At 41.5% G+C, this 25,664-nt stretch overlaps 1 protein-coding gene across 1 annotated transcript in view; it reads right to left on the reverse strand.

The window, feature by feature from the left end:
* Positions 1 to 25,664, reverse strand: part of LOC126444898 (uncharacterized) — a 697,169-nt gene that overhangs the window by 82,331 nt on the left and 589,174 nt on the right. Inside the window, exon 16 of the mRNA XM_050090969.1 lies at positions 19,377 to 19,486. Within this exon, the coding sequence (XP_049946926.1) occupies positions 19,377 to 19,486 (110 nt within the window). The remainder of the gene's footprint in view (positions 1 to 19,376; positions 19,487 to 25,664) is intronic.

Consider the following 25,664-nt stretch of genomic DNA (forward strand, 5'->3'; position numbering starts at 1 on the left):
AATTCGTAAAAGCTGATGGTAGGATCCAAGTATGACGCAGAGCCCACTAATCCATGGACCCATGTTGTCAACAAGACACTCTGCAAGTTCGTGGTTGGTTGGTTGGTTTTGGGGAAGACCAGACAGCGTGGTCATCGGTCTCATCGGATTAGGGAAGGATGGGGAAGGAAGTCGGCCGTGCCCTTTCAGAGGAACCATCCCGGCATTTGCCTGGAGTGATTTAGGGAAATCACGGAAAACCTAAATCAGGATGGCCGGACGCGGGATTGAACCGTCGTCCTTCCGAATGCGAGTCCAGTGTCTAACCACTGCGCCACCTCGCTCGGTGCAAGTTGGTGGTGGCTCAATATTGGTGTGGGCTGTATTTACATGGATAGGTCTAGTTCTCTTGTCCAACTGAACTGATCACTGACTGGAAATGTTTATGTTCGGCTACCTGGGGACAATTTGCAGCCATTCATGGACATCGTGCTCCCATATAACGATGGAATTTTTTGGATGATAATGTGGCATGTCAGCAGGCCACAATTGTTTGCGACTGGTTTGAAGAAAAGTCTGGGCAATTTGAGCCTATGATTTGGCCACCCAGATCGCCCGACATGAATCCCATCGACGTAGTCAAGAGGTCACTCGTTCACAAAATCCTGCAGCGGCCAAACTTTCACAATTATGCACAGCTATGGAGGCCTAATTATGTTTTTATAATACGTCAAGCATCACCATGTTAAAACAGTAATGCTCGTCTTACACTACTGGCCATTAAAATTGCTACACCACGAAGATGAAGTCCTACAGACGCGAAATTTAACCGACAGGAAGAAGATGCTGTGATATGCTAACGATTAGTTTTTTCAGAGCATTCACACAGGGTTGGCGCCGGTGGCGACACCTACAACTTACTGACATGAGGAAAGTTTCCAACCGATTTCTCATACACAAACAGCAGTTGACTGGCGTTGCCTGGTGAAACGTTGTTGTGATGCCTCGTGTAAGGAGTCGAAATGAGTACCTTCACGTTTCCGATATTGATAAAGGTCGGATTGTAGCCTATCGCGATTGCGGTTTATCGTATCACGACATTGCTGGTCGCGTTGGTCGAGATCCAATGACTGTTAGCAGAATATGGAATCGGTGGGTAATGCGGAACGCCGTGCTGGATCCCAACGGCCTCGTATCACTAGCAGTCGAGATGACAGGCGTCTTATCCGCATGGCTGTAACGGATCGTGCAGCCACATCTCGATCCCTGAGTCAACAGATGGGAACGTTTGCAAGACAACAACCATTTGCACGAATAGTTCGACGACGTTTGCAGCAGCATGGACTATCAGCTCGGAGACCCTGGCTGCTGTTACCCTTGACGCTGCATCACAGACAGGAGCGCCTGCGATGGTGTACTCAACGACGAACCTGGGTGCATGAATGGCAATACGTCATTTTTTTCGGATGAATCCGGGTTCTGTTTACAGTATCATGATGGTCGCATCCGTGTTTGGCGACATCGCGGCGAACGCACATTGGAAGCGTGTATTCGTCATCGCCATACTGGCGTATCACCCGGAGTGATGGTATGGGGTTCCATTGGTTACACATCTCGGTCACCTCTTGTTCGCATTGACGGCACTTTGATCAGTGGACGTTACATTTCAGATATGTTACGACCCGCGGCTCTACCCTTCATTCGATCCCTGCGAGACCCTACATTTCAGCAGGATCATGAACGACCGCGTGTTGAAGGTCTTGTATGGGCCTTTCTGGATACAGAAAATGTTCGGCTGCTGCCCTGGCCAGCACATTCTACAGATCTCTCACCAACTGAACTCGTCTGGTCAATGGTGGCAGAGCAATTGGCTCGTCACAATACGCCAATCACTACTCTTGATGAACTGTGGTATCGAGTTGAAGCTGCATGGACAGCTGTACCTGTACACGCCATCCAAGCTCTGTTTGACTCAATGCCCAGGTGTATCAAGGCTGTTATTACGGCCAGAGGTGGTTGTTCTCGGTACTGATTTCTCAGGATCTATGCACCCAAATTGCGTAAAAATGTAATCACATGTCAGTTCTAGTATAATATATCTGTCCAATGAATACCTGTTTGTTATCTGCATTTCTTCTTGGAGTAGCAATTTTAATGGCCAGTGGTGTATTTAATTATTTGCATACAATTCGTTTCATTTCATTATCTATTTGTAGATTTTCTTTGGTGAAAGCGAAAATGTCCTTTCGGTGTTTCAGTTTGAATTCGGTAGCAGACTCAGCTGAAAAAGTCATAATATTACATAAATGAGTAAACCATACTGACCAATTTTGCTGTATCTGTGGAACCGGGACGTTTTCCAACCAGAAACGTCGTATAACTTACATCACTATTCAGACAGCCTACTAGCATTATTCTGATGCGAAATTTGGTGATTAAAATAAACCATGAACACCTCATATGTGCTTCATTCCTGTTATGCAAATTTACATGGATGGATCAATAAAACTGGACATTCAATGCCTTTTGTCTTGCCTATGATTTTTAGGAAACCACCAATTAGGTAACAACTGCTGTTTTTTTTTTCGTGCTACCTGCTATTCAAATACGTGTTTCAACAGACAACGTTCCGTCTGCTATCCGCCCACTCCACATGGGGACTACGAGTACCTGCCTCTGCCTGTACCGAATCCAGCAGGGAATTGCAGTCTGGATGTCGATGAAGCCAAAAAGCAGGAAACATCACAGGAGCCTGATTTAGCAGCTGAATCAATATCTGAGACACACAGACTAACTCAAGGTGATCTGAGTGATTTAATTCGAGACGTAGACCCGCCAAAAATCAAAGATTAGTTTCTAGGCTGAATCAGTGGAACATTCTAGAACCACGTACTAATGTGTCAGCGTACAGCAACGGAAGAAAGATTTAGTTTAATATTTTGAATAGGAGAAAGACTGAAATGTCTTTTGGGACGTGAGTGGTTTGATGACAGCTTTGAATGTTGTGCATGACCAGAAGACTGGAGGATATTCATAGAGGCATCAAAGCTTAGTTTAAAAGCTGTATTGCTATATAATGAGAATTATATGCCTTCAATTCCTGTAGGCCAAGCCATCAATATGGGGAAACGTATGCCAATAGGAAATTTTTGGGTGTGGAGTTCTGATGCACAAAATACTGCTGTTTGCTACGTGAGTGGAACACTCACTATACATCCGCACACTGTCTCACAAAATACAAGTCTCCAAGAGAAACTCTGTAACAGGGGTAGAAGAATGTCCAGCGCAGTTCGCTGGTATATCGAAATAAAATTGTACTGCCGCCTTAACACATAAAACTTGGTTTCATGATTAACTTTGTCAAGGGAAAGTCCTCCAGGGCAATGAGAAACAAATTATAAAAGCCTTTAAAATATTTGTGAATGACTTCTTGGGTAAAATAAAAATCATATTTAATTGGTGAACAACATGCCGGACAAACATCATTGCTTGGTTGCAACATGTCATTGACAAGGCACTTTCTCCACTCGCATTCAGAATTTTTCCCGGAAAACTGCGGTGCAGTGAGTAATGAGCATGGTGAACGGTTCCACCAAGTCATATCACCATTGGAACGAAGATATCAGGTATATTTTTGCATGTAGTGACAAATTCTCTTCGCAGCTGCGGTGAAACTGAGCATCTAAAACCAAACAAGAATTGTAATGAGAACAGCCAAAACTGGCTGTCAAGAATGCAACAGTGTGATAACTGGTATTACAGAAAGTTATTGAACGATACTATATAGGCAGGATAAATGACTGGTTTTCAAGGTCACTGTGATACTTTAGGGGCAGTATTTTTAGATCTTAATAAATTCGTTGCCAATAAGTTCTTTACACAATGTTCTACGTTTTGCAGTAAAATATAGGCAAATGTGTGTTCATCTATAAAAAATGCGGATACGTATGAGTAGAACACGTCCATTGAAGGTATTGTATAAACTTAGTTATGTACAGTACACATATAATTCATCCATCCCAGGAATCGCAAATCTCGATTATTTTTGCCTGATATCGATACAGCCATGATATAGTCTACCACTTTCTGATAAAAAGGGCTCTCATCGAAAGGACAGACAGAAAGTTGAATAACAAATGACAACAGAAATATTTTTTCGTGTGTTATAATAACACATTAACATTTTTCTGTTTTTTTTTTCCTTTTCTTGTGCTGTGGAGCCTTGCTTCCTGACTTATATCATGATTCTAGGGCAACAGGAAGTACCCCATAGGTTTTGAAGAATGAGTTATAGAATACCGAAATATCTGACATCAATGGCTGTACCTTTTGACGGCACTCACTTAGAAGCTTCAGGCTTTTACACTGCCAAGGGACTATAGGCCTTAATGTGTGACATAAATTACAACTTGATACGTTTATCCGTTCCTTAGGAAAAGGGTTTTTAACAGTTGGGCAGACAGACTGGCTTACAGACAGACAGACGGACAACAAGGTGATCCAGTAACAGTTCCGTTTTTACCGACTGAGGCACAGTCCTTGACGACAATGAAAACAGGGTTTCAGTGATCGGGTGACAATTTAAATAGTAATACAAAACGATAGACACGCATTCCTCAATAAAATGGATTATGTACTCGAAATATACAATAAGAAATAAGAGTCAGAAACTGAGGCAAAATGGAAATGCTCAATCAAGCAATCTAAAAAAAAAAAAAAAAAAAAAAACGATCCTTTATTTTAAGCTGTCACAGCAGACTGTTCAGTCTCTAAACAATAAGTTTACAGAACTGTAGACAATACTTTAAAATGAGTCAGTTGATGCTTCTGCACTGTGTCTCAAAGAGCATTAGTTAAAAGAGGTTGCATTACAAACTGTGAACATAACAAGCTACTGATTAGCACCTGATATTTGTAGAAATTAATTCCAATGCGGTAGAAACGGCTTCTTTGTAAATAAAGGCTTCTTTGTAAAATAAAGGAATAGGTAGAATCATTTGGAACTAATGAAAAGGATTTTGAAATATCAGCAACGGAATAACCATCTTCAACACGTGGAAAACGCATTAATTCAAATTGAAAAAAATTGCAAATCCTCCGCATCTGTGACTTTATCAAATCATTTGCACAGAAAGGAATCCAGCACAGAATTACTAAAATCTGTAACTAAACTATAAAACAGTACTCACAGACGTTTTTAAAAGTTCCAGAATGCTGGAAGATCGACAGTACAGAAGAAATGCATTCACAGAAACGAAAACTGTTCGGAATATTGTAAAGAAGGAAACAGAAAGAATCAGAATTGAAATTAATAACGAACAGGCGAATTAAATTTAAACATAAAGATGAGGCTAATGTATTTTGTACCAGAAAAACTAGTTAACCAGATGTCATGCACACATGATATAAAAAACTGAACAGGTAGTACCATAGCATTTCTCATACCAACAAAGATGCAGGAAGTACAGGAAGAAATGTAGCTGCTAAAATTAAATCTCAAATGAGGAATAGATAATATGACATATTCCGTTGTAAAAAAATGTGCAGATATTATCTCTGAAGTACCGACTTGTCCATCTCAACTGGCAAATTTCCACACGCTTTAAATTTGGTGAAGTGAAATCATTTCACAAATAACGAAGGAAAAATAGTACCGAACTAGAGACCTATTTGTCTGCTGTATATATTTAAAAATTTCCAGAAAAACGTTCTTTAAAATGAGTGTCTTCTTTTGTAAATAAGGATAAAATATTAATAGAATCACACAACCAATATTTTCTTCTCTGTGTGAAGTACTACAAGGCACTTGATACTCAGGAACATACCTTGTGCATATTCCTTTACTTATCAGAAGCCTCTGTTACCATCAGTCACAATAATTTACTAAGTAAGATTCGGAAATGGGGTATTAGGGGAGCAGACGTAACTGGATTAAATAACAGCTCATAGAGATAACATATGAAGTCACTACCATCTGTCAGATTTATTAGTAGTCGGACATAAAGATCCCCAAGGTTCCATACTGAGTTCAGTTCTGTTTTTACTATACACAAATAATTTCGTTGTAAACAGTAATAATAAAAATTATACTAATTTAATTATGACACCAGCATCTTAATTACAGGAAGTATCAAACAACATTAAGCTATCACACAGAATAAAGTAGAGTACTGTGATGCAAACAGATTAATTATAAATCAGGAAAAGACTGTTGCTAAGGGCATATTCACGACACAGAATAGGATACCTCATCTTGAAATAAATGGACAAACAATGGAAAAAGCAGAGAGTTCAAAAATCTCACTATATCGATACGACAGAAGATAAAGTGTGATAGACACGTAGATTACATAAACAGAAAACTGGAAAAAAAAGTCTCATAGTACAAATACCAAGAAACTACATGTCATACGATAATCTAAGAATCCTATGTTATGATTAGGCTCACTTTGTACTGAAATGTGGAGTAGTATTTTATTGAAACTGTGGAAGAAGTCTGAAATTATTTTGATTTCAGGAAAAGATTATTGTGTCAACTGGATCTTCTGTCAGTTCTTAGAGTATGGAAGGGACAGAGCATGCATCACCCATAGTTAATCTGTACGCAACTACCACATAAGTCAAATAAGTGGTATGCATGTACAGCCGACAAATACAGCAGTATCACATAAAGGCATACTCCAACCTGGCATGAAATTTGCTCCAACCGCAGTTGAACCAGGATCTGTCTTCCTCTCGGATTCCTGTTTTGAATTCAGAGAGTTTACAGGAATTTAATTGTTTGTATCTGCACCTGCAGTATTATTGTTATTACGCTCTAAGAAACAAGAAAGACGTACCACGAAGGAATTATCCGAGAAGGAAAGCAATCGGTAGATGTGATGTACAAATGCTTACAATTTCAGAAAAACTGAATGATTTATTCCCGAGAAAGAATATCACAAATTGGGCAAGTCAACAGTGTTTTGGTCCACCTCTGGGCCTTATTCAAGAAGTTATTGGTTTTGGCGTTGATTGACAATATTGTCGGATGTCCTCCAGTGGGATAATGTCCGAAATTTTGTCCAATTGGCCCGTTAGATCGTCAAAACCCGGAGCTGTTTGGACGGCCCTGCCGATAATGCCCAAATGTTCTCAATTGGGGAGAGATCCGGCGACCTTGATGGACAATGCAGGGTTTCTCAATCACAAGGACAAGTGGTAGAAACCCTCGCCGAGTAGGGACGGACATTATCTTGCTGAATGTAAGTCCAGGATGGCTTGCCACGAGCAGCAACAAAACGGGGCGTAGAATACCGTCAACGCCGGCCGCGGTGGCCGAGCGGTTCTAGGCGCTTCAGTCTGGAACCGCGCGACTGCTACGGTCGCAGGTTCGAATCCTGCCTCGGGCATGGATGTGTGTACTGTCCTTAGGTTAGTTAGGTTTAAGTATTTGTAAGTTCTAGGGGACTGATGATCTCCGATGTTAAGTCCAATAGTGCTCAGAGCCAATACCGTCAACGTACCGTTGCGCTGTAAGGGTGCCGCGCATGGCAATCAAAGGGGTCCTGCTTTGAAATGAAATGGGACCCCGGCCCATCACTCCTGGTTGTCGGGCCATATGGTAGGCAACACTCAACTTGATATGCCAGCGTGCTATCTTTAAACACGTCTTTGCTGGTTATGGTGCCCAATTCAAAGCGGGACGCGTCGCTGAAGACAATTCTACTCCAGTCAGACATTTCAAACCGATGGTTACTAAAGTTAATAAATCCGTCAGAAACACCAGGAGAATGTCCATGCTAGAAACGGAAGACGAGCAGTTGCTAACATCCCACACAGACAGTGAATGGACATTATTTAGCTCCGGTATGACGGGCGTAGATGGATTACGCCCAAAGTGTAAACTGATTGTAAATCCCGCTCTGGAGACGTGTGTGCCAAGTATGTGGGTTAAAGATGTATAGGACCCTTCGCGGTTTAACCTTCAGATCAGGAAAATGCTGCGGAATCGGAGATTATTACACTTTAGGCTCAAAAAAGAATGTGCAAATGCTGACAGGCAAAATTTAATAGAAATTATTGCGTCCGTAAGATGAGCAATGCGCGAAGCATATAACAACTTTCATTGTCATACTTTAGCGAAAGATCTTGCCGAGAACCCAAGAAAATTCTTTTTGTTAATGTCAATGTTACTTACCAACAGCCTTGTAACTTAAGATATCATTTTGTTTTATTTTGAAGGCTACCAATTTCAGTACTTCACTATGTCAACTTCAGGCCCATGCATAATAATAGAGTACACATGTAGTGTGCATCAGCGTGTACAAAGCAAGCTTACAGAAAGTGACGGCTAATCATAACAGCGCTTAAACTACAAATGACAGTAGTGACGTTAAACTAACTCTCTGTGTACATCCAGCACTATAGACTAAAACATATGTACATATTGGTTAGTGGCGTAAAACCTAATCTTTGTGTACATCCAGCACAATAGACTAAAACGTGAGTACATATTTGTTAGTCATAGAACTATTTAACACCACAGATTTACAAGAGAATATGCAAAAACATTAAAAACTAAAGAATATATAATTACAAGCTCCGTTGAAAAGAAGCTTGTCTTTTTCTTTTTTTTAATATATAAAATCCTATAAAATTCTTATAGCTGAGGAAACCCCTAGTATATGTCAGGACCTATCTTCACGTAAAGGAAAATGTCACACAGTACTCCATGAAGTACAATAGTATGCATATTTACAGCCTAGGTACTATCACAACTGGTGTTATAATTAGTTGCCACAGCATTAAAAAAAAAACTGAACTTGACGCAAAACCCAAGGACATTCGACATATTAAGAAAAAAACAGCATGCAGAAAGCACGCTAAGAATATTCACAAATGAAAAGCATCTCGAAACAGAAAGATGTGATTTGATTTCCTCAAATCCTATTTAACGAAGAAGAGTCCTCCAAGTTCTCAGCCGACAATGTCATACTATTTCCGTGGGACTGAAAGCCAATACCCTAAAGACCTATCTGTAGATGACGAACCCATCTAAATAATAAGACATTGCAAGCTGTGTCGCGATGGGTAACGTGGATATGTAAAAAGATCAAAGGTAAGTGAGTGTCCAAGGACCGCCATATCATCAAAGTTAAAGCCCGCAAAGTGAGTAACGTATTTGCGCGCCAAGGAGGCACCTAGCGCGAAAAAAAGTTTGTTCACTGGAACCATATTATAAAGTACTCGTGGGGTAAGCAATATTACTCAAAGCTCGACCAGTAACGTAGTAGTCCAAGGCAATGAAAGAAAGTGTTAGTGCCAGTCCAAATATGTACAGAATCTCAAACCGCTTATGTGGCACGGTGTTAGCCTATAAATTCACAAATTTTATAACTAACGTCAGGTAAACATCAAACTCCATGAACACCAAAAATTGTATCGAGTAAGAATATCATAGCATTCCCCGTAAGCTGTATGGAGGAGTAAGGAAAACGCTGACACGCAGATAAACTATTCGCGTCCTAATGATATTCATAAAATGCAGTCAAGACGTACCGAATTCCCAATGCGCAATTTGACATTTTACGTCTAGAAATGCAACTGGCTAAATGGTGATATCTGACAATAGATAACACCAATTCCCACCATAAGAAACCAGTACAACACTTCAGTGTCCTATTATAAAAGTACCGTACAAGATAAAGAGAAACCGAAAACATGGTCACTAGTAAAACCATGTTGTCTACCAAGAGAGTAAACTGTTATAAAGTAGAATACGAAGAGTGGCAAGAAACGACCAAAATCTACGAGCTCACAAGAAGGTGACATATTTTATGCCCTTGCCAAACAAATCAGTGCGTTACAGTAATGGTGAAAAAGTACATTCATACCAAGATTCTTAGACAGCAAAATTATAAGTGAAGAAAAATTTATATTGTCGGAAACTTAATGGTCAAACATATAAATGCTTAAATTAATATAGAAGTATATTAATATAGGTGAACAAAATTAACACCTGTACTCAAAAGAAAACCCCAAAGTAACAAAATGAAATGGGGTTTGAGTAGACACTGACGTGCCACTTTCACCATGGGTTATTCTAGCTAAATTAAAACGGTAATATAGTTATGACGGAGAACGCCCCATAGGAATACATTGAGTCACTAACAAACTACATGCGTCACCCGCAGAACTGACTATATCACGGTGAAACTCCTCTAAAGCCCAGTATCGGGGAATTGCAACGTCAAAGAAATGATGGAAGCCTAAATAGTGACAGCAAGCTAGGTATTCACAACCAAAACCATAAGACCACCGCGCCCTATTATAGGTCAAATTGATCTTTTGTAAGACAAACACTTCTACAAAACAGCCCCGCTGGACTAATGATAGGAGAACCCACTGAGAAACACAATCATGTGAAGAAGAAACTAGTCTTTACTTAAAAAGGACGTCGTATGTTGACCGATAACTGTAAAACGCAATTCGACCTCAAGTCAAGATTACTTCAATTCAGCGAATCCAATATTTCTAACTAAACCCAAATGTGTTGGTCCAGTTTTGCGATAAAGAAACACAAAAGTGCTTCACTATTACTGAAATCGACCCATGAAAATTATAATCATCAGATTACGGTAACTGACATTGATAATTCCTTAGCCAGCCGATGTTCCCTGTCCATGATGGCCCAACAGAGCCAGAAAATTCTGGTAATGTGTAAAATCACCAACAGGGTCGAAGACTTCTATACAGTTACTCGTCGACCACTCTTGTGCTGTAGTAACAGACAACGAAATAAAAGCTGAAGTTTTAAATTTCACGGTTACGAAATCACTCACGGAAGAGGACCAGGGTTTGACTTTCGTACAGACACCACATATATTTGGCATTCATAACAAAGACAAGCAACTGGAAGAGTGGAAAACAAGTAAGTCACCAGATTCAGTTGGAATCCTAATTTGGTTTTGCAGAGAGTACTTCGCAGCATTGGGCCCTTACTTAGCCTGTAGCGAATCTCTCGCCCAGTGAAAAGACCCAGGCGAACTGGAAAAAGTACAGGTGACTCCTGTAGATAAGAAAGGTAAAAGAACTGACCCACGTAATTAAAGGCAAATATCCTTAGCATCGGTTTGTTGCAAAATTCTTGAACACTTTCTAAGTAGGAATATACGTAATAAATTTCCTTGAGGTAGAAAAGCTTCTGTTCACAGATCAGTACGGATTTAGAAACCATCGCCTGTGCTAAACTCATATTGCCATTTTCTCACATGATATCCATGGATGGAGGGCAACAGGCAAAGTCCATATTCCGTGATTTCCAGAAAGCGTTTGACACAGTGCGCCACTACAGATTGTTGGTGAAGGTCCGAGCACATGGTTTGAGTTCCAAGATATGTGAGTGGCTCAAGGCCTTTTTAAGTAACAAAACCCAGCATGTGGTGTCGACGGCGAGTATTCATCAGAGGCAAGAATATTGTGAGGAATTCCCCAGGGAGGTGTGATACGGAGGCTTTTATTCACTATATACATAAACGACCTGACGGGCAGGATGAACAGCAATTAACGACTTTTTTCTGGTGACGCTGCGGTGTGTGGGAAGATGAATAGCAGCTCGTTCTAAACGTAGAAAAATTAAATTAATAAGGAGGAAAAACAGTCCTTTAACGTTCGAATATTGCATTAGTAGACTGCAGCTTGCGAAAGTCATATCGATTAAATATCTAGGCGTAATGTTGCAAAGCGATATGAAACAGAAGGAGAACGTCAGGTCAGTAGCAGGGAAGGCGTATGCTCGATTTTGTTTCATTGCGAGAATTTTTGGAAAGTGTAGCTCAGCGACAAAAGAGATAGCGTGTAGAATGCTAGGGCGACGCATTCTTCAGTACTGTTCGAGAGTTTGGGATCGCCAACAGGTCAGATTGAAGGAAGACATCGCAGAAATTCAGAGGTGGGCTGCTAAGTGAGCTGTAGATTGGATCAGCACGCAAGTAGTACCGAAGTGCTTCGTGAGCTCAAATGGAAATCCCTGGAGGAAAGACGATGCTCTTTCAGCAAGGCCTTATTGTGCAAAATTTAGAGAACCAGCATCTGAGGCCGACTGGAAGGCAGTAGTTAAAGGACCGACTGATACATCGCATGGCAGGCGTGGGCGATGTCGGTATCTTGCAAACGATTCTGCGAGGCAGGTTTATGACACCGCTCGCAGGCTAGAAGGCACAGCTCGCCCATAGCTGCGCGAAATTTACAAGAATTCACCAAATCCACGCCTGCACTTATTCATGGGGCAGCAGTGCTTAGTTACGTTCAGAAATGAAAAATTTTGCACTTCACAAAACGAACATTTAAAGCAAGTTGCCCGGCGAGCATTGTATACAAATGTGAAATAATCGGGCAGCACAGGGCACCACGCGGACAAATTGGTGACACGACTGCCTGCTTTTAGCCTCCGGGCTCGCTTATTTATACTTATTTTCCCTATGCCTCTGACATAGTTCCTCTGGAGGGGGCAAGAGGAACGCTATTTGATAAAAATGATAAAATGTGTGTGAAATCTTATGGGACTTAACTGCTAAGGTCATCAGTCCCTATGTTTACACACTACTTAACCTAAATTATCCTACGGACAAACACACACACCCATGCCCGAGGTAGGACTCTAACCTCCGCCGGGACCAGCCGCACAGTTCATGACTGCAGCGCCTAGACCGTTCGGTTAATCCCGCGCGGCAATGCTATTTGATAGCGTCAGCTCTCCTCAGCCCTCTTCCCCTTTTTCCCTCCACCATTCTTTCCTTCAATAAACAGTCCCTCCTCAAACAATGTCCAGTTAAGTTCCGTTTTCTCTTTCTGATGACTTTTAGCAGATTTCTTTCTTCTCCAACTCTTCTTAATACTTCTTCATTCCTTACTCTGTCTTCCTATTTCACTTTTTCCATTCTTCTCCACATCCACATCTCTAGTGCCTCCAATATTCTTTCATCTTCCTTCCTCAATGTCCAGGTCTCCGCACCACACAGTACAACGCTCCAGGTGTAACATTTGGCAAGTCTTTTCCGTAGATCTTTGTTTAGTGGCCCGCAAAGTAATTTCTGTTTCCTCTTGTATCCTTCTTTTGCCATTGAAATTCTTTTCCTAATTTCTGTTGAGCAATACACGTCATCCATTACTATACTTCCAAAGTAATTGAAGTTCACTTGTTCTATTTCCTCTCCCCCTGTTTTCATACAGCGTTTTCTCCCCGTTCCTCCAATTACCATGCTTTTCGTTTTCTTCTTGATAATCTTCATTCCATATTCTTCTAATTTTGTGTTTAGATTATCTAACATTTGTTCCATCTCTGTTGCACCCCCTGCCGTTACAACCGTGTCGTCTGCAAATCTTATACACTCCACTCTCCGACCCCCTATACAACACCTCTCCTTTCATCCAAACTTTCATTAATAATTTCCTCCAGATAGAAATTGAACAGTGTTGGTGAAAAAAAAAAACCTTGTCTTACCCCTCTTCCCAGTTCCATTTCTTCACTCATTACACTTCCTATTCTTACTTTTGTTCTCTGGTTCAAATATAAATTTCTGATTTGCCGGCGGAGGTTCGAGTCCTCCCTCGCGCATGTGTGTGTGTGTGTGTGTGTGTTTGTCCTTAGGATAATTTATGTTAAGTAGTGTGTAAGCTTAGGGACTGATGACAGTTACGTCCCATATGATTTCCCACACATTTGAATTTTTTTTTTTTCTAATTATCCATCTATCCCTCCAGTCAATTCCATGTTTCCTTAGGATTACCATCAGTTTGTCCAATCTAGCACAGTCAAAATCCTTCTCACGACGAATGAACACAACATACATCTTCCTTTTCTTCTCCATGTACCTCTCCCCTATCACTCTCAGTAGCCCAGTGGCATCTCTAGTTCCCACTCCTCGCTTGAAACCATGTTCATCTCCTATTACGAAATTCAACTTTCCATATAGCCTTCTGTTGAGCGTCCTCATCAAAACTTTGCCTGCAAGCGATATCAGGCTCACTGTTCTATGTTCCTCACACTTTTTGCTGTTCTTTTTTCTTTTCTGCGGGTATTAAGATCCTTTGTGTAAAGTCCTTTGGCCATTTTCTTGACATGTATATTTGATTACACAATTCAATCAACTCCCTTTTCCCTTCTTTCTCCAATGACTTTAACAGTTCCACAGGAATCTCATCAGTTCCCATTGCCTTTCTATTTTTCATCTCCCTCATAGGTGCTTCAATCTCACTAGTTAGTATTGCACTTCCTTTGTCATCATCTGCAACTTTATCTTCTTCTTCTGTCCCAAGCTCTTCTTCACATGGTCGGCTGTCTGCAGCGTATAGCCCTAGAATCAGATATTAAATATGTTCACCAGTAGCGTGATACTGGAACCTGAAAGGACGATACAAATTATTTTTGCCTGGGAGGGATCCGGACACAGCAGCTTTCGCTGTTGTCTCATAGCTACGAATAGACATTAAATAGTTATTGTTTCTTCACCGGTAACGATGTGTGCACATGTTCGGCTAGGGGTAACGCAACGAATAGTTCTATGCTGCCCGCACATATCGTCGTTGTCGACCCAACACGCAACTGTCAAATTCTCCTTAGTTTTGTTATTTCCTGAAATGACAGAGAATGTTCTTGCAAGATCGACTAGATACATTCATGGTATACCAATCAAAGGTTCTGAATGAATTCCAGAGTGATGTGACATCGACTTATCAAGTATGTGTTTACAGACTGGGTAGATTACTAATCTCGTTTTATACATTGAAAATTGTCTGTATCAGCCATCACAAGGGTAATGAGGAGGCGATGAACGCAGCATTTGGTCGCTTGCTCCATGAAAATTTCGATGCACCGCAAAGAGAAATTGGCAGTAGCTCTCAGTTCCAAACTGGTGCGAGAGTAACATTTTACCTCCTCTGTGACAAAGCTACAAACAGGTATATCGAATTCAGAACATCTTTAGAAATTTTGTCGTCATAAGACGTCTCGCTACGTTCAGTAACAAGTAGATCTAGAGGTAAGAAACATAAAATACTGGGGAACTGCTTCTGAAAATATACAAACTGTCAATTCAATCGTACCACTGAATACTCTGTTAACTGTTTTTCATACAGCAACAACTCTAACAGACACATTTTCGTATTTACGTTGTCGTCTGGTAAAGTTACTGGAGACACCATTTGTATTAGTGTATTGCATATTAATGGCGTGTGCCGTTAGGTTACTGAACAACATGGACGCAAATATCAGAGAAACTACCAACAATATATTCCACCTCTTTATCGAAAACCGTCTGATGATGCCCAGGTAGTTTTTCGATCCCATACAAGTAGCGACTTGTCGATTCTGAGTTAAGCCACGTTTAAAGCGCAATTCTCAAAGCGAAACAAACAAAAACAAACAAAAGGAAACAAAACCAACTTTCTTGGTGGTTGATGGATAAGTGGCGAGAAAGGAAACACAGGTGGGTGCCAAATTAGAATATGTGCAGTAGGTGTGTTTGCCAAAGTAGCTTCTTGGTGCTGTCTTCCAGATCGCTTTTGTTGCTCTACAACTGCAAAACCTCATTTTATGGCACCAGATGTCAGCTGCGAAGGGCACAGTCCTGTGGAGCACTTCGTAACACAAAACACCTTCTTTGTCCCACCAGAAGTATATCAATAACAATACATTTTGTGGGCATTACAGGCCATCGTTTGAGATACTGTTTGTTATGACTTACCCAATATTTTCTCCTTAGAAGTTACCGTACAGTATTTCAAATCGCCATCAGACCACAGTGATTTAGGTTTACGATGACCTCCTTAAATCTCTTATTGGAAATGCCAGGATCAATCCTTCGAAAGGGCACAGTCAACCCCCTTCCCCATCCCTCTCAGGTCGAGATCCTGCTTCGCGTCTAATCACGTTTTCGGCGAGATGTAATACAGTGATCGTTCACTTTTTCTTTCAACCTAAGTATGTCTACTGAAGGTAAGTATCGCACTTGCCGGTTATCGGATACCCTGTCACTGACCATAGTAGTAAATCGCAGAAGCGTCCTTCATCAATGCCTCTTTGTCTTCCAGAATGTGGTGATTAATTTATCTGAAAACCATCTTACCAGCAAAGACTTTCTCGATAGCAGTCACTCCATACAGGGAGCAGGTGTTTCGAATTGCCTCCACTGCTTTCACCCTTTTATCAAACACAAACACAACACAATATCACAGATGTTAGACTTTGCTCTGGTTCAGACTCTGTCTATGCGGAAGTGACGATCTTCATAATATCAAAAATGAGAAATATTCAAGCTGTCATGGCACAAGCTGTACTACAAACCTTCAACAAAATAGTTAAATACGCTTATAGCGACATGCCAAATGAAAGCGCCACGGAGCATGCTGGTAACAGAGGTCGGATGTCGCAATCACTTGGGCAGACGTCGGTCTGTATCAAGTGGCCACTGGTTGATGGTGCTGAAAATGGTCTTACCAGGGTAGATACCCACGAGCCTTTCACAAACATGTTTCCACAACAGTGTTCTATTACTGGCTGATTAGAAAGTGAACAGAACTGTCTCTGACCTTCTGTCAGTCTGATGCTCTTGGCAGACAATGGATTATGGGTTAAAAAAGGAAGGAAAAGGATGGGTTTGATATTACTGAAATGTGTTCCCACATGAGTTGACTACTAGAACACGAATCGATTATTCACAACAGCAGATCAAGTGGAAGTCAACTCTTCTCGTTCCACGTGCTGTGTACCCCATAACGACAAACACATGATGCTAAGATAAGTGAAATTCGGTGGTTAGTTGGACCGAGGCTAACTTGTAATGGCTAAGGTGTGTGTTAAATTCCTGCTGGGGGTACCATTTTTTAACAGCCACAAACACACCATCTTCATCTCCAGCGACTCGAAAAGCAAAGAATCCAGGATTGTGCCATGGTTCCAAATCAACAACAAACATGTCCATTCGCTACTGAATGGAACAGTGCTGGATTAGTTTTGGTTGTCAGAGGCAGAAGTCGCTGCTTGCAGGAACTCTGTCTCTAGTAAACTTTCTTCCACTAGTAATGTTATTTCAGTAAGGTCAAAGGACGTTCATCTGTTATTTTAAGTGACCTTGAGATTTTGAAAATACTCATACTGGACTGGGATTCGAGCACCGATTCCAATTATTCTCTGCATTTGAACCCTTCGATGTGATACTGTCCCATTTATTTCGTTGTTTCCTCATGATGCCTAAACTCCTCTAGGTCTCTATGAACGTTGTGATCGTAACTAGTAGTAAAAGAGAAATTCATAGTTGACACCTCTTCGTGTGGGGTCAACATCAGCATCGTGTGGGGTTGGGGTCCCAGGCAGCACAGAACTATTCGTTGCGTTACCTGTAGCCGAACTTATGCACATCTCGCTATTGATTAAGTGACAGTAAACATTTCAGGTCTATTCGTAGCTAAAAAAGAAATGTGGAAGGTACCGGGTTCGAGTCCCTGACAGGCAGTAATCATTTGTATCGTAGTTTCAGGTCCTGGTATAACGCTGTTGATGAACATATTTAACATCTAACATTTGATTGTACTTATTTAACAATTCATATAAGCACTGGGTTCTAGTCCCAGTCCATCACCCCAACTTTACTTCATGGCGTTTCACATTGGTGCATTGCACTTTATTAAATATCTTTCATGGTTACTTCTCAGGTGCAGTATAACCTTCATGGGGTTCCCAGTGCAGTGCTAAACGTATCATCATTTATTCGCAGGTTTGGATATTTGGCCTTGTAAACTGACACTAGTGAACACTTCGATATTTTACACCACTTTATGCCTAGCTGAGTCTTGATCAGACACACAAGCTTTGTTTGGTTAACTGTGATTTCAAATTTGGATCACAAACAACAACCCATCGTGTCATTTAATGAGTGTTATAAGACCACAGACCTGCCACTTATTGTAATGAAGTTTAATTTATAAGCATTAGGTACTGTCTCATCTCTAATAATATGTTTTCTAATATTTGTTGTATCGTGGTATTAGTTTACATCTGGACTGACTGCCATAATGAGCAGTGTTCTCTAGTAGTGTCTTGTGGTAACCATTGAGTAAAGCCAAACAACTGTACCCCATAGTTTTTCCACATGTAGAGGACCTGCGACACAGCTACGTTATGTTGGTTGCATTCAGCAGTAGTCCAATTTTGCTGTTGTCAGGTGTACATTACGACCTAACTACTCATAGCTGATCGAATAGCCATCGAAGGTTTGGTTGATCGTAAGTTGATGAAATTAACATCAAAAGCGATAACTAGCTAAACTATCTCTCTGTTGAATCAATTTACATAAATCCTAATTTTGCAAAACGACAACCCATCTACAAATGGATACCAATCGTCAGTATCAGAGAACAGTTTACATTTTGCATGTTATACTTTATGTACAAGGTGTCGCCTTTAAAACTACTTCATAGGAACTTACGTAACTTTCACTCTCTAACCCATATTTACTGGTGTGTAAGCTTGATTTAAATTTTCATTAAAAGCTGCAAGAACAATTTCTGGGCCAATGCCAAAAGGAACTGTAAATGCCTTAGAATGCTTCCAAAGGAAAAAATTCATATTTCACCATATGTTCCATACAGTTCGGAAGTTTTTAGTTACAACAATAACTAATGATTTTATGCTTTTCAAGCTTTCGAAATGTTACAAATTACACTGCAAGCGTTGATCAATGCCCTCCGTCATCTCAAGGATAACTCGGATGAAACAAGCTTCATCACATAAGCAAAGTAATACATCAATATACGCAAAATACAGCAGAGTTACAGAACACAGGTAATAAAACATACACCAATCTTCAACGCTTCGCCTAAATAATTTAGTGCATTTCTTATTGAGGACATGGTAGGCAAGATTCCGAAAACAAATTCAGCAACTTTGGAGCTTACAGAATGATGTACTAACACTCCTTCTCTTTCGAATCAACTGAAAAATGAGTAAATAAAGGAAGACGGTCAACAGTATGACATGTTACCACAGGTAGCGCTAAATAATGCACGTCAGCCAGTCTACTAACTATCTCTCTTGTAGCTTTAGCTCTATGTGAAAATCTGAATACTCCCAAAATTTACAATGTCTTCTTACCCTAACACATACCCACATCGATCTGTAGTAAGACGAATGACAGACATACAACCGTCCACATAAAGTACATTTAGTTGCATACGTGTGCGTGGGTTATGTCTTGGAACCCCACAAACTACAAACACTTTTAACTTTCAACTTACTGGTCAAATATAAAACAGTAGCGCTTTTTGGGTCTGTATCCACCAAATCTGCACATGAAATACTGCGTTTTTGGCAGGATCTTACAAACTACGCTATATTGTCTCATTATGTCTTGAAATATTACCTGCTCACGTCGTTCCAGTTCCTTCTGGTGTTCACTCCTAAGAGCTGCGAGCTTTGCTTCGCATTCTGCTTCCATTTCTTGACGCAGTGCGGCCTCAGATGACCCACCGTCTGTAAAAGTACATACGAGTCATTTTCGATGACCGAGCAGTACACTTATTTTTAGACATTCGGGAATGAAATGTGGTTTACAACATTAATTAGATACGTATCTAATGTAATATTGGCCAGGAGGAACGACGTGGCTTACGCTTTTTGCGTGAGAACGAGGACTTTGTCTAACCAGACGACAAAGGAAATGCAACTGTGATTCTGAACACTGACGACTTCCACCTGAAGGAGCTAAATTTATTCGAAGATGACGCGTACCGGAAGCTCAGTCGCGATCCGACACAGACCGTAGTCAGAAAGACAGGAAATTATGAAAGGACTGTGGCTTAGCAGGCGAATCAATGCCTCGTGTCGACAGACCTCCCGGGCTACACGGATTGCCGAAATATTCATAAGGAAAATGTCCCTCGTAGGCCCTTTGTTAGTGCAATCAGTTCGCCCACCTACAGACTGGCAAAACATCTTGTAGGAGTAAAATGAAATTTTCACTCTGCAGTGGAATGTGCGCTGATATGAAACTTCCTGGCAGATTAAAACTGTGTGCTGGACCGAGACTCGAACACGGGAACTTTGCCTTTGCGGGCAAGTGCTCTACCACCATTTTTTTTTTATCGTTGTGTTTGTTCGTTGCGGACGTCACATGAAATCCGTTCAAGTTCATTGTTGATCCTTTCAATCAGTTTTTTTATTTTTTATTACAGAGGCCAACCAGCTCTCTGACCGAACACGCTGAGCTACCGTGCCGGCAGTCCACCTGAGCCTCACAAGCACAACTCACGGCACTTCCTCCCAGCTTTAATTCCGGCAGTACCTCGTCTCCTACCTTCCAAACTTCACAGAAGCTCTCCTGTAAACCTTAGGCTTTGCCACAGTTTGGGGATGTTTTCAGAATGAAATTTTCACTCTGTAGCGGAGTGTGTGCAGATATGCAACTTCCTGGCAGATTAAAACTGTGTACATATCAGTTGGTGTGTTGGCATCACTATCTGTGATGCAAACTAGGCGTCCCAGCATGCAACGTTTCCCTCACACCACTTGTCCCCACCCCACTGTCCGTGTGCTAGGGTTAAGTCTGAAGAAAAAAGTCAGGGAATCTTCTCTTCCTTCCCACTTCTGTCATGAAATTTCAATTGTGTAATATGTACAGTGCGTAAAATCAGAGTGCATTCAACACTTTCCCCAAACAGTTCTGCATTTCCTCATTGTCGTAGGTCTACAGATTTATAATAATCTTACAAAATAATGTACAAACAATTTAAAAGGTGACACAATTAAATCTAAAAAGGTTACGACTTGAAAACAAAAAGAAAAAAATTAATGCAAAATGAAAACACAAATACAACATAAGATATTTTATATTTCATAAAATTATAAAGTATATATATATATATATATATATATATATATATATATATATATATATATACTGTGTGTGTGTGTGTGTCTGTCTGTCTGTCTGTGCGCGCGTGCGTGTGTATGTGCGTGTAAAATATAAAATTAAGATATATTTATCTAAGAAACACTTATTAAACAACCCAATATGACAAGTGGCACTGAAGCACGCACATAATGGGCATACATAAAGCAATATAGAGATATTTCTGTCTTATTTCTGACAAATACGTCTTTGGAATACCAGTTCATCATACACTCCTGGAAATGGAAAAAAGAACACATTGACACCGGTGTGTCAGACCCACCATACTTGCTCCGGACACTGCGAGAGGGCTGTACAAGCAATGATCACACGCACGGCACAGCGGACACACCAGGAACCGCGGTGTTGGCCGTCGAATGGCGCTAGCTGCGCAGCATTTGTGCACCGCTGCCGTCAGTGTCAGCCAGTTTGCCGTGGCATACGGAGCTCCATCGCAGTCTTTAACACTGGTAGCATGCCGCGACAGCGTGGACGTGAACCGTATGTGCAGTTGACGGACTTTGAGCGAGGGCGTATAGTGGGCATGCGGGAGGCCGGGTGGACGTACCGCCGAATTGCTCAACACGTGGGGCGTGAGGTCTCCACAGTACATCGATGTTGTCGCCAGCGGTCGGCGGAAGGTGCACGTGCCCGTCGACCTGGGACCGGACCGCAGCGACGCACGGATGCACGCCAAGACCGTAGGATCCTACGCAGTGCCGTAGGGGACCGCACCGCCACTTCCCAGCAAATTAGGGACACTGTTGCTCCTGGGGTATCGGCGAGGACCATTCGCAACCGTCTCCATGAAGCTGGGCTACGGTCCCGCACACCGTTAGGCCGTCTTCCGCTCACGCCCCAACATCGTGCAGCCCGCCTCCAGTGGTGTCGCGACAGGCGTGAATGGAGGGACGAATGGAGACGTGTCGTCTTCAGCGATGAGAGTCGCTTCTGCCTTGGTGCCAATGATGGTCGTATGCGTGTTTGGCGCCGTGCAGGTAAGCGCCACAATCAGGACTGCATACGACCGAGGCACACAGGGCCAACACCCGGCATCATAGTGTGGGGAGCGATCTCCTACACTGGCCGTACACCACTGGTGATCGTCGAGGGGACACTGAATAGTGCACGGTACATCCAAACCGTCATCGAACCCATCGTTCTACCATTCCTAGACCGGCAAGGGAACTTGCTGTTCCAACAGGACAATGCACGTCCGCATGTATCCCGTGCCACCCAACGTGCTCTAGAAGGTGTAAGTCAACTACCCTGGCCAGCAAGATCTCCGGATCTGTCCCCCATTGAGCATGTTTGGGACTGGATGTAGCGTCGTCTCACGCGGTCTGCACGTCCAGCATGAACGCTGGTCCAACTGAGGCGCCAGGTGGAAATGGCATGGCAAGCCGTTCCACAGGACTACATCCAGCATCTCTACGATCGTCTCCATGGGAGAATAGCAGCCTGCATTGCTGCGAAAGATGGATATACACTGTACTAGTGCCGACATTGTGCATGCTCTGTTGCCTGTGTCTATGTGCCTGTGGTTCTGTCAGTGTGATCATGTGATGTATCTGACCCCAGGAATGTGTCAATAAAGTTTCCCCTTCCTGGGACAATGAATTCACGGTGTTCTTATTTCAATTTCCAGGAGTGTATATAACTGATTTTGATGTTGCTCAGCAACAGTCATACATATTTTTTTAAAGAAACACACCGTCATTTAACTATTTTATTGCTTATTTAACCACAGACCAGGTTTCGGCCTTTATGCCATTTTCACGTATTTGGTTTTACGTCTTGAACATACAGTGTGGTCAGAAAATGTCTGAAACGCTTGTAGGGATGTTGCAGGGCAGGTTGTATATTGCAGGACACTTAACAAGTCGCTAAGCTCAAAGTGAGTCATAAATTTTAAAAAATATTAGCTCCGTACGAAATGCCAGATGTAAAAGCATCTTCTTGTAACAGGTCGGTAAATAATCTTGGAACCACGTCATGTTTAGCACAATCAGGCTTACACAGATAAGTAAATATGAGCACAAGTCCTTAAAACGTTTGACTATCATAGCAGAGTAATGTCGAATGATCTTTCACAGAACGCAAAGACATTCTGGTCGTATGAGAGGCTGTTAGTGGCAACAAAGTTAGTGTCCAGTCCCTAGCGAATGGGACAGGAACTGAAACTGAGGGTATGAAAGCAAAAACTGAAACGCTTAACTCCGTTTCCAAATGTTCCTTTACAAAGGAAAACCCAGAAGAATTCCCCCAATTTAATTCTCATACCTGAAAAGATGACTAAAATCAGTATTAGTGTCAGTGGTGTTGAGATACTTAAAACTGAATGAAACTACAGGACCCAATGGAATCCATATCAGATTCTATACTCAATTCTGGCTACAATTTATCATAGATCCCTCAAATAAAAACCTACGCCCAGCTCTAGGAAAAAAAGCACAGATCACACATGTCTACAAGAAGGGTAGTAGAAGCGATCCACAAAACTACCGTCAAATATCCTTGACATCGATTTGTTGTAGAATCTTAGAACGTATTCTGAGCTCAAACAGAATAAGGTATGGCCGGCCGCGGTGGTCATGCGGTTCTAGGCGCTGCAGTCCGGAACCGCGGGACCGCTACGGTCGCAGGTTCGAATCCTGCCTCGGGCATGGATGTGTGTGATGTCCTTAGGTTAGTTAGGTTTAAGTAGTTCTAAGTTCTCGGGGACTGATGACCTAAGATGTTAAGTCCCATAGTGCTCAGAGCCATTTGAACCATTTTTGAGAATGAGGTATCTTGAAAAAAAATGACCTCCTCAGTGCCATCCAGCATGGATTCCGAAAACATCGGTCATGTGAAACCCAACTCGCGCTTTTCTCACACGACATACTGAAAGCTTATGATCAAATCAGTCTGATAGATGCAGTATTTCTTGATTTCCGAACTGATCAGTACCACACTTACTCTGACTGTCAAAAGTGCGATAATATAAAGTATCAAGTGAAATTTGTGCTGGATTGAGGACTTTTTGGTGGGAGGACGCAAAATGTTATCTTGGGTGGCGAGTCATCGTAAGATGTAGAAGTAACTCAGGGTGTGTCCCAGGGAAGTGTGTTGGGACCCTTACTGTTGATTTTGTATATTAGTGACTTGAAGATAATATTAATAGTAAAATCAGGCCTTCTGCAGATGATGCAGTTATCTATAATGAAGTACTGTCTGAAAGAAGCTGAACAAAAATTCAGTCGGATGTTCATAAGATTTCAAAGCTGTGCGGAGATTGGCAACTCGCTTTAAATGTTCAGAAATGAAATATTTTGCACTCCACAAAAGAAAAAGAGTAATATCATATGACTATAACATCAGTGAGTCACTGTTGGAATCGGCCAACTCATAGAAAGCCCTGGATGTAACGCTTTGTAGGGATATGAAATGGAATGATCACATAGGTACGGTCATGATTAAAGCTGGTGGTAGACTTTGGTTTATTGGTAGAGTACTGGGGAAGTGCAATCATTCTACAAAAGAGACTGCTTATGAATCACTCGTGTAACGGGATCTCGAATATTGCTCATGTTTTTGGGACGCATACCAAATAGGACTAACAGGAGATATTGAACATATACAGAGAAGGGCTGAATGAATGGTCAAAGGTTTGTGTAATGCGAGGGAGAGTGTCACAGAGGTACTTAAGTCTCTTGAAGAGAGGCGTAAACTACCCGAGAAAGTCTGTTAACAAATATTGCAAAACAATAATAGTAATAATTAACAAAGTTTCAAGAACCAGCTTTAAGTGATGACTCTAGGAATATACTTCAATCCCCCACTTATCACTCACATAGGGATCGTGTGGATAAGATTAGAAAAATCACTGCACGCACAGAGGAATTCAAACAGTCATTCTTCCCTCCCTCCTTGCGTGAATGGAACGGAAAGAAATCCTAGTCAATAGTCCAATGGCACATACCCTCTGTAATGTACGTCACAGCGGTTTGCAGAGTGTAGGTGTTGCTGTAGATGTAGATACTGGAAGCGTTCAGTCACATTACTTCACCGTCAGCCAGAGATTCCCAAATCAGATACTGGACTGTAAGCCACACCCACGATAGACTCAGGTCACAATTTGGTAATGATAAAGAGTGTGCTGAAATTTAAGAGACTAGTCAGAAAGAATAAATGCGCAAAGAAGTTGGATACGCAAGCACTAAGGAATGAACACATATGCTTTAAGTTCTCTGAGCCTGTAGATAATGCGATAATGAATAGCTCAGTAGGCATTTCAGTCGAAGAGAAATCAGCATCCCCAAACAGAGGAATCACGGAGGGCAGAAGGAAAAGCGTACATGCAAGGAAGGTAACTAAGAAGAAACCATGTGTAACAGAAGAAATAATTCATTTGATTGACAAAAAGAGGAATTACAAAACTGTTCAGCGAAATTCCACGGTACAGAAATACAAGTTACTTGGGAATGAAATAAATCGGAAGTGCAGAGAGCCAAAGGCGAAGTGGCTACATGGAAAATGTGAAGAAAACGAAAAAGGGATGACTGTTGGAAAGACTGACTCAGCATACAGAAAAACCAAAACAACATTCGGTGACATTAAAAGCCAGTACAGTAACATTAAGTGTGCAGTGGGAAATACACTGCTAAAAGCAGAGGAGAGAGGGAAAGGTGCAAAGAGTACCTTGTGGGCCTTTATGATTTGATGGGATGACGTGACAGAAAAAGAAACAGCTGTCGATAGGGAAGAGATGGGAGATCC

The sequence above is a fragment of the Schistocerca serialis genome, chromosome 1, assembly GCF_023864345.2.
Source record: "Schistocerca serialis cubense isolate TAMUIC-IGC-003099 chromosome 1, iqSchSeri2.2, whole genome shotgun sequence".
Classification (NCBI taxonomy): domain Eukaryota; kingdom Metazoa; phylum Arthropoda; class Insecta; order Orthoptera; family Acrididae; genus Schistocerca; species Schistocerca serialis.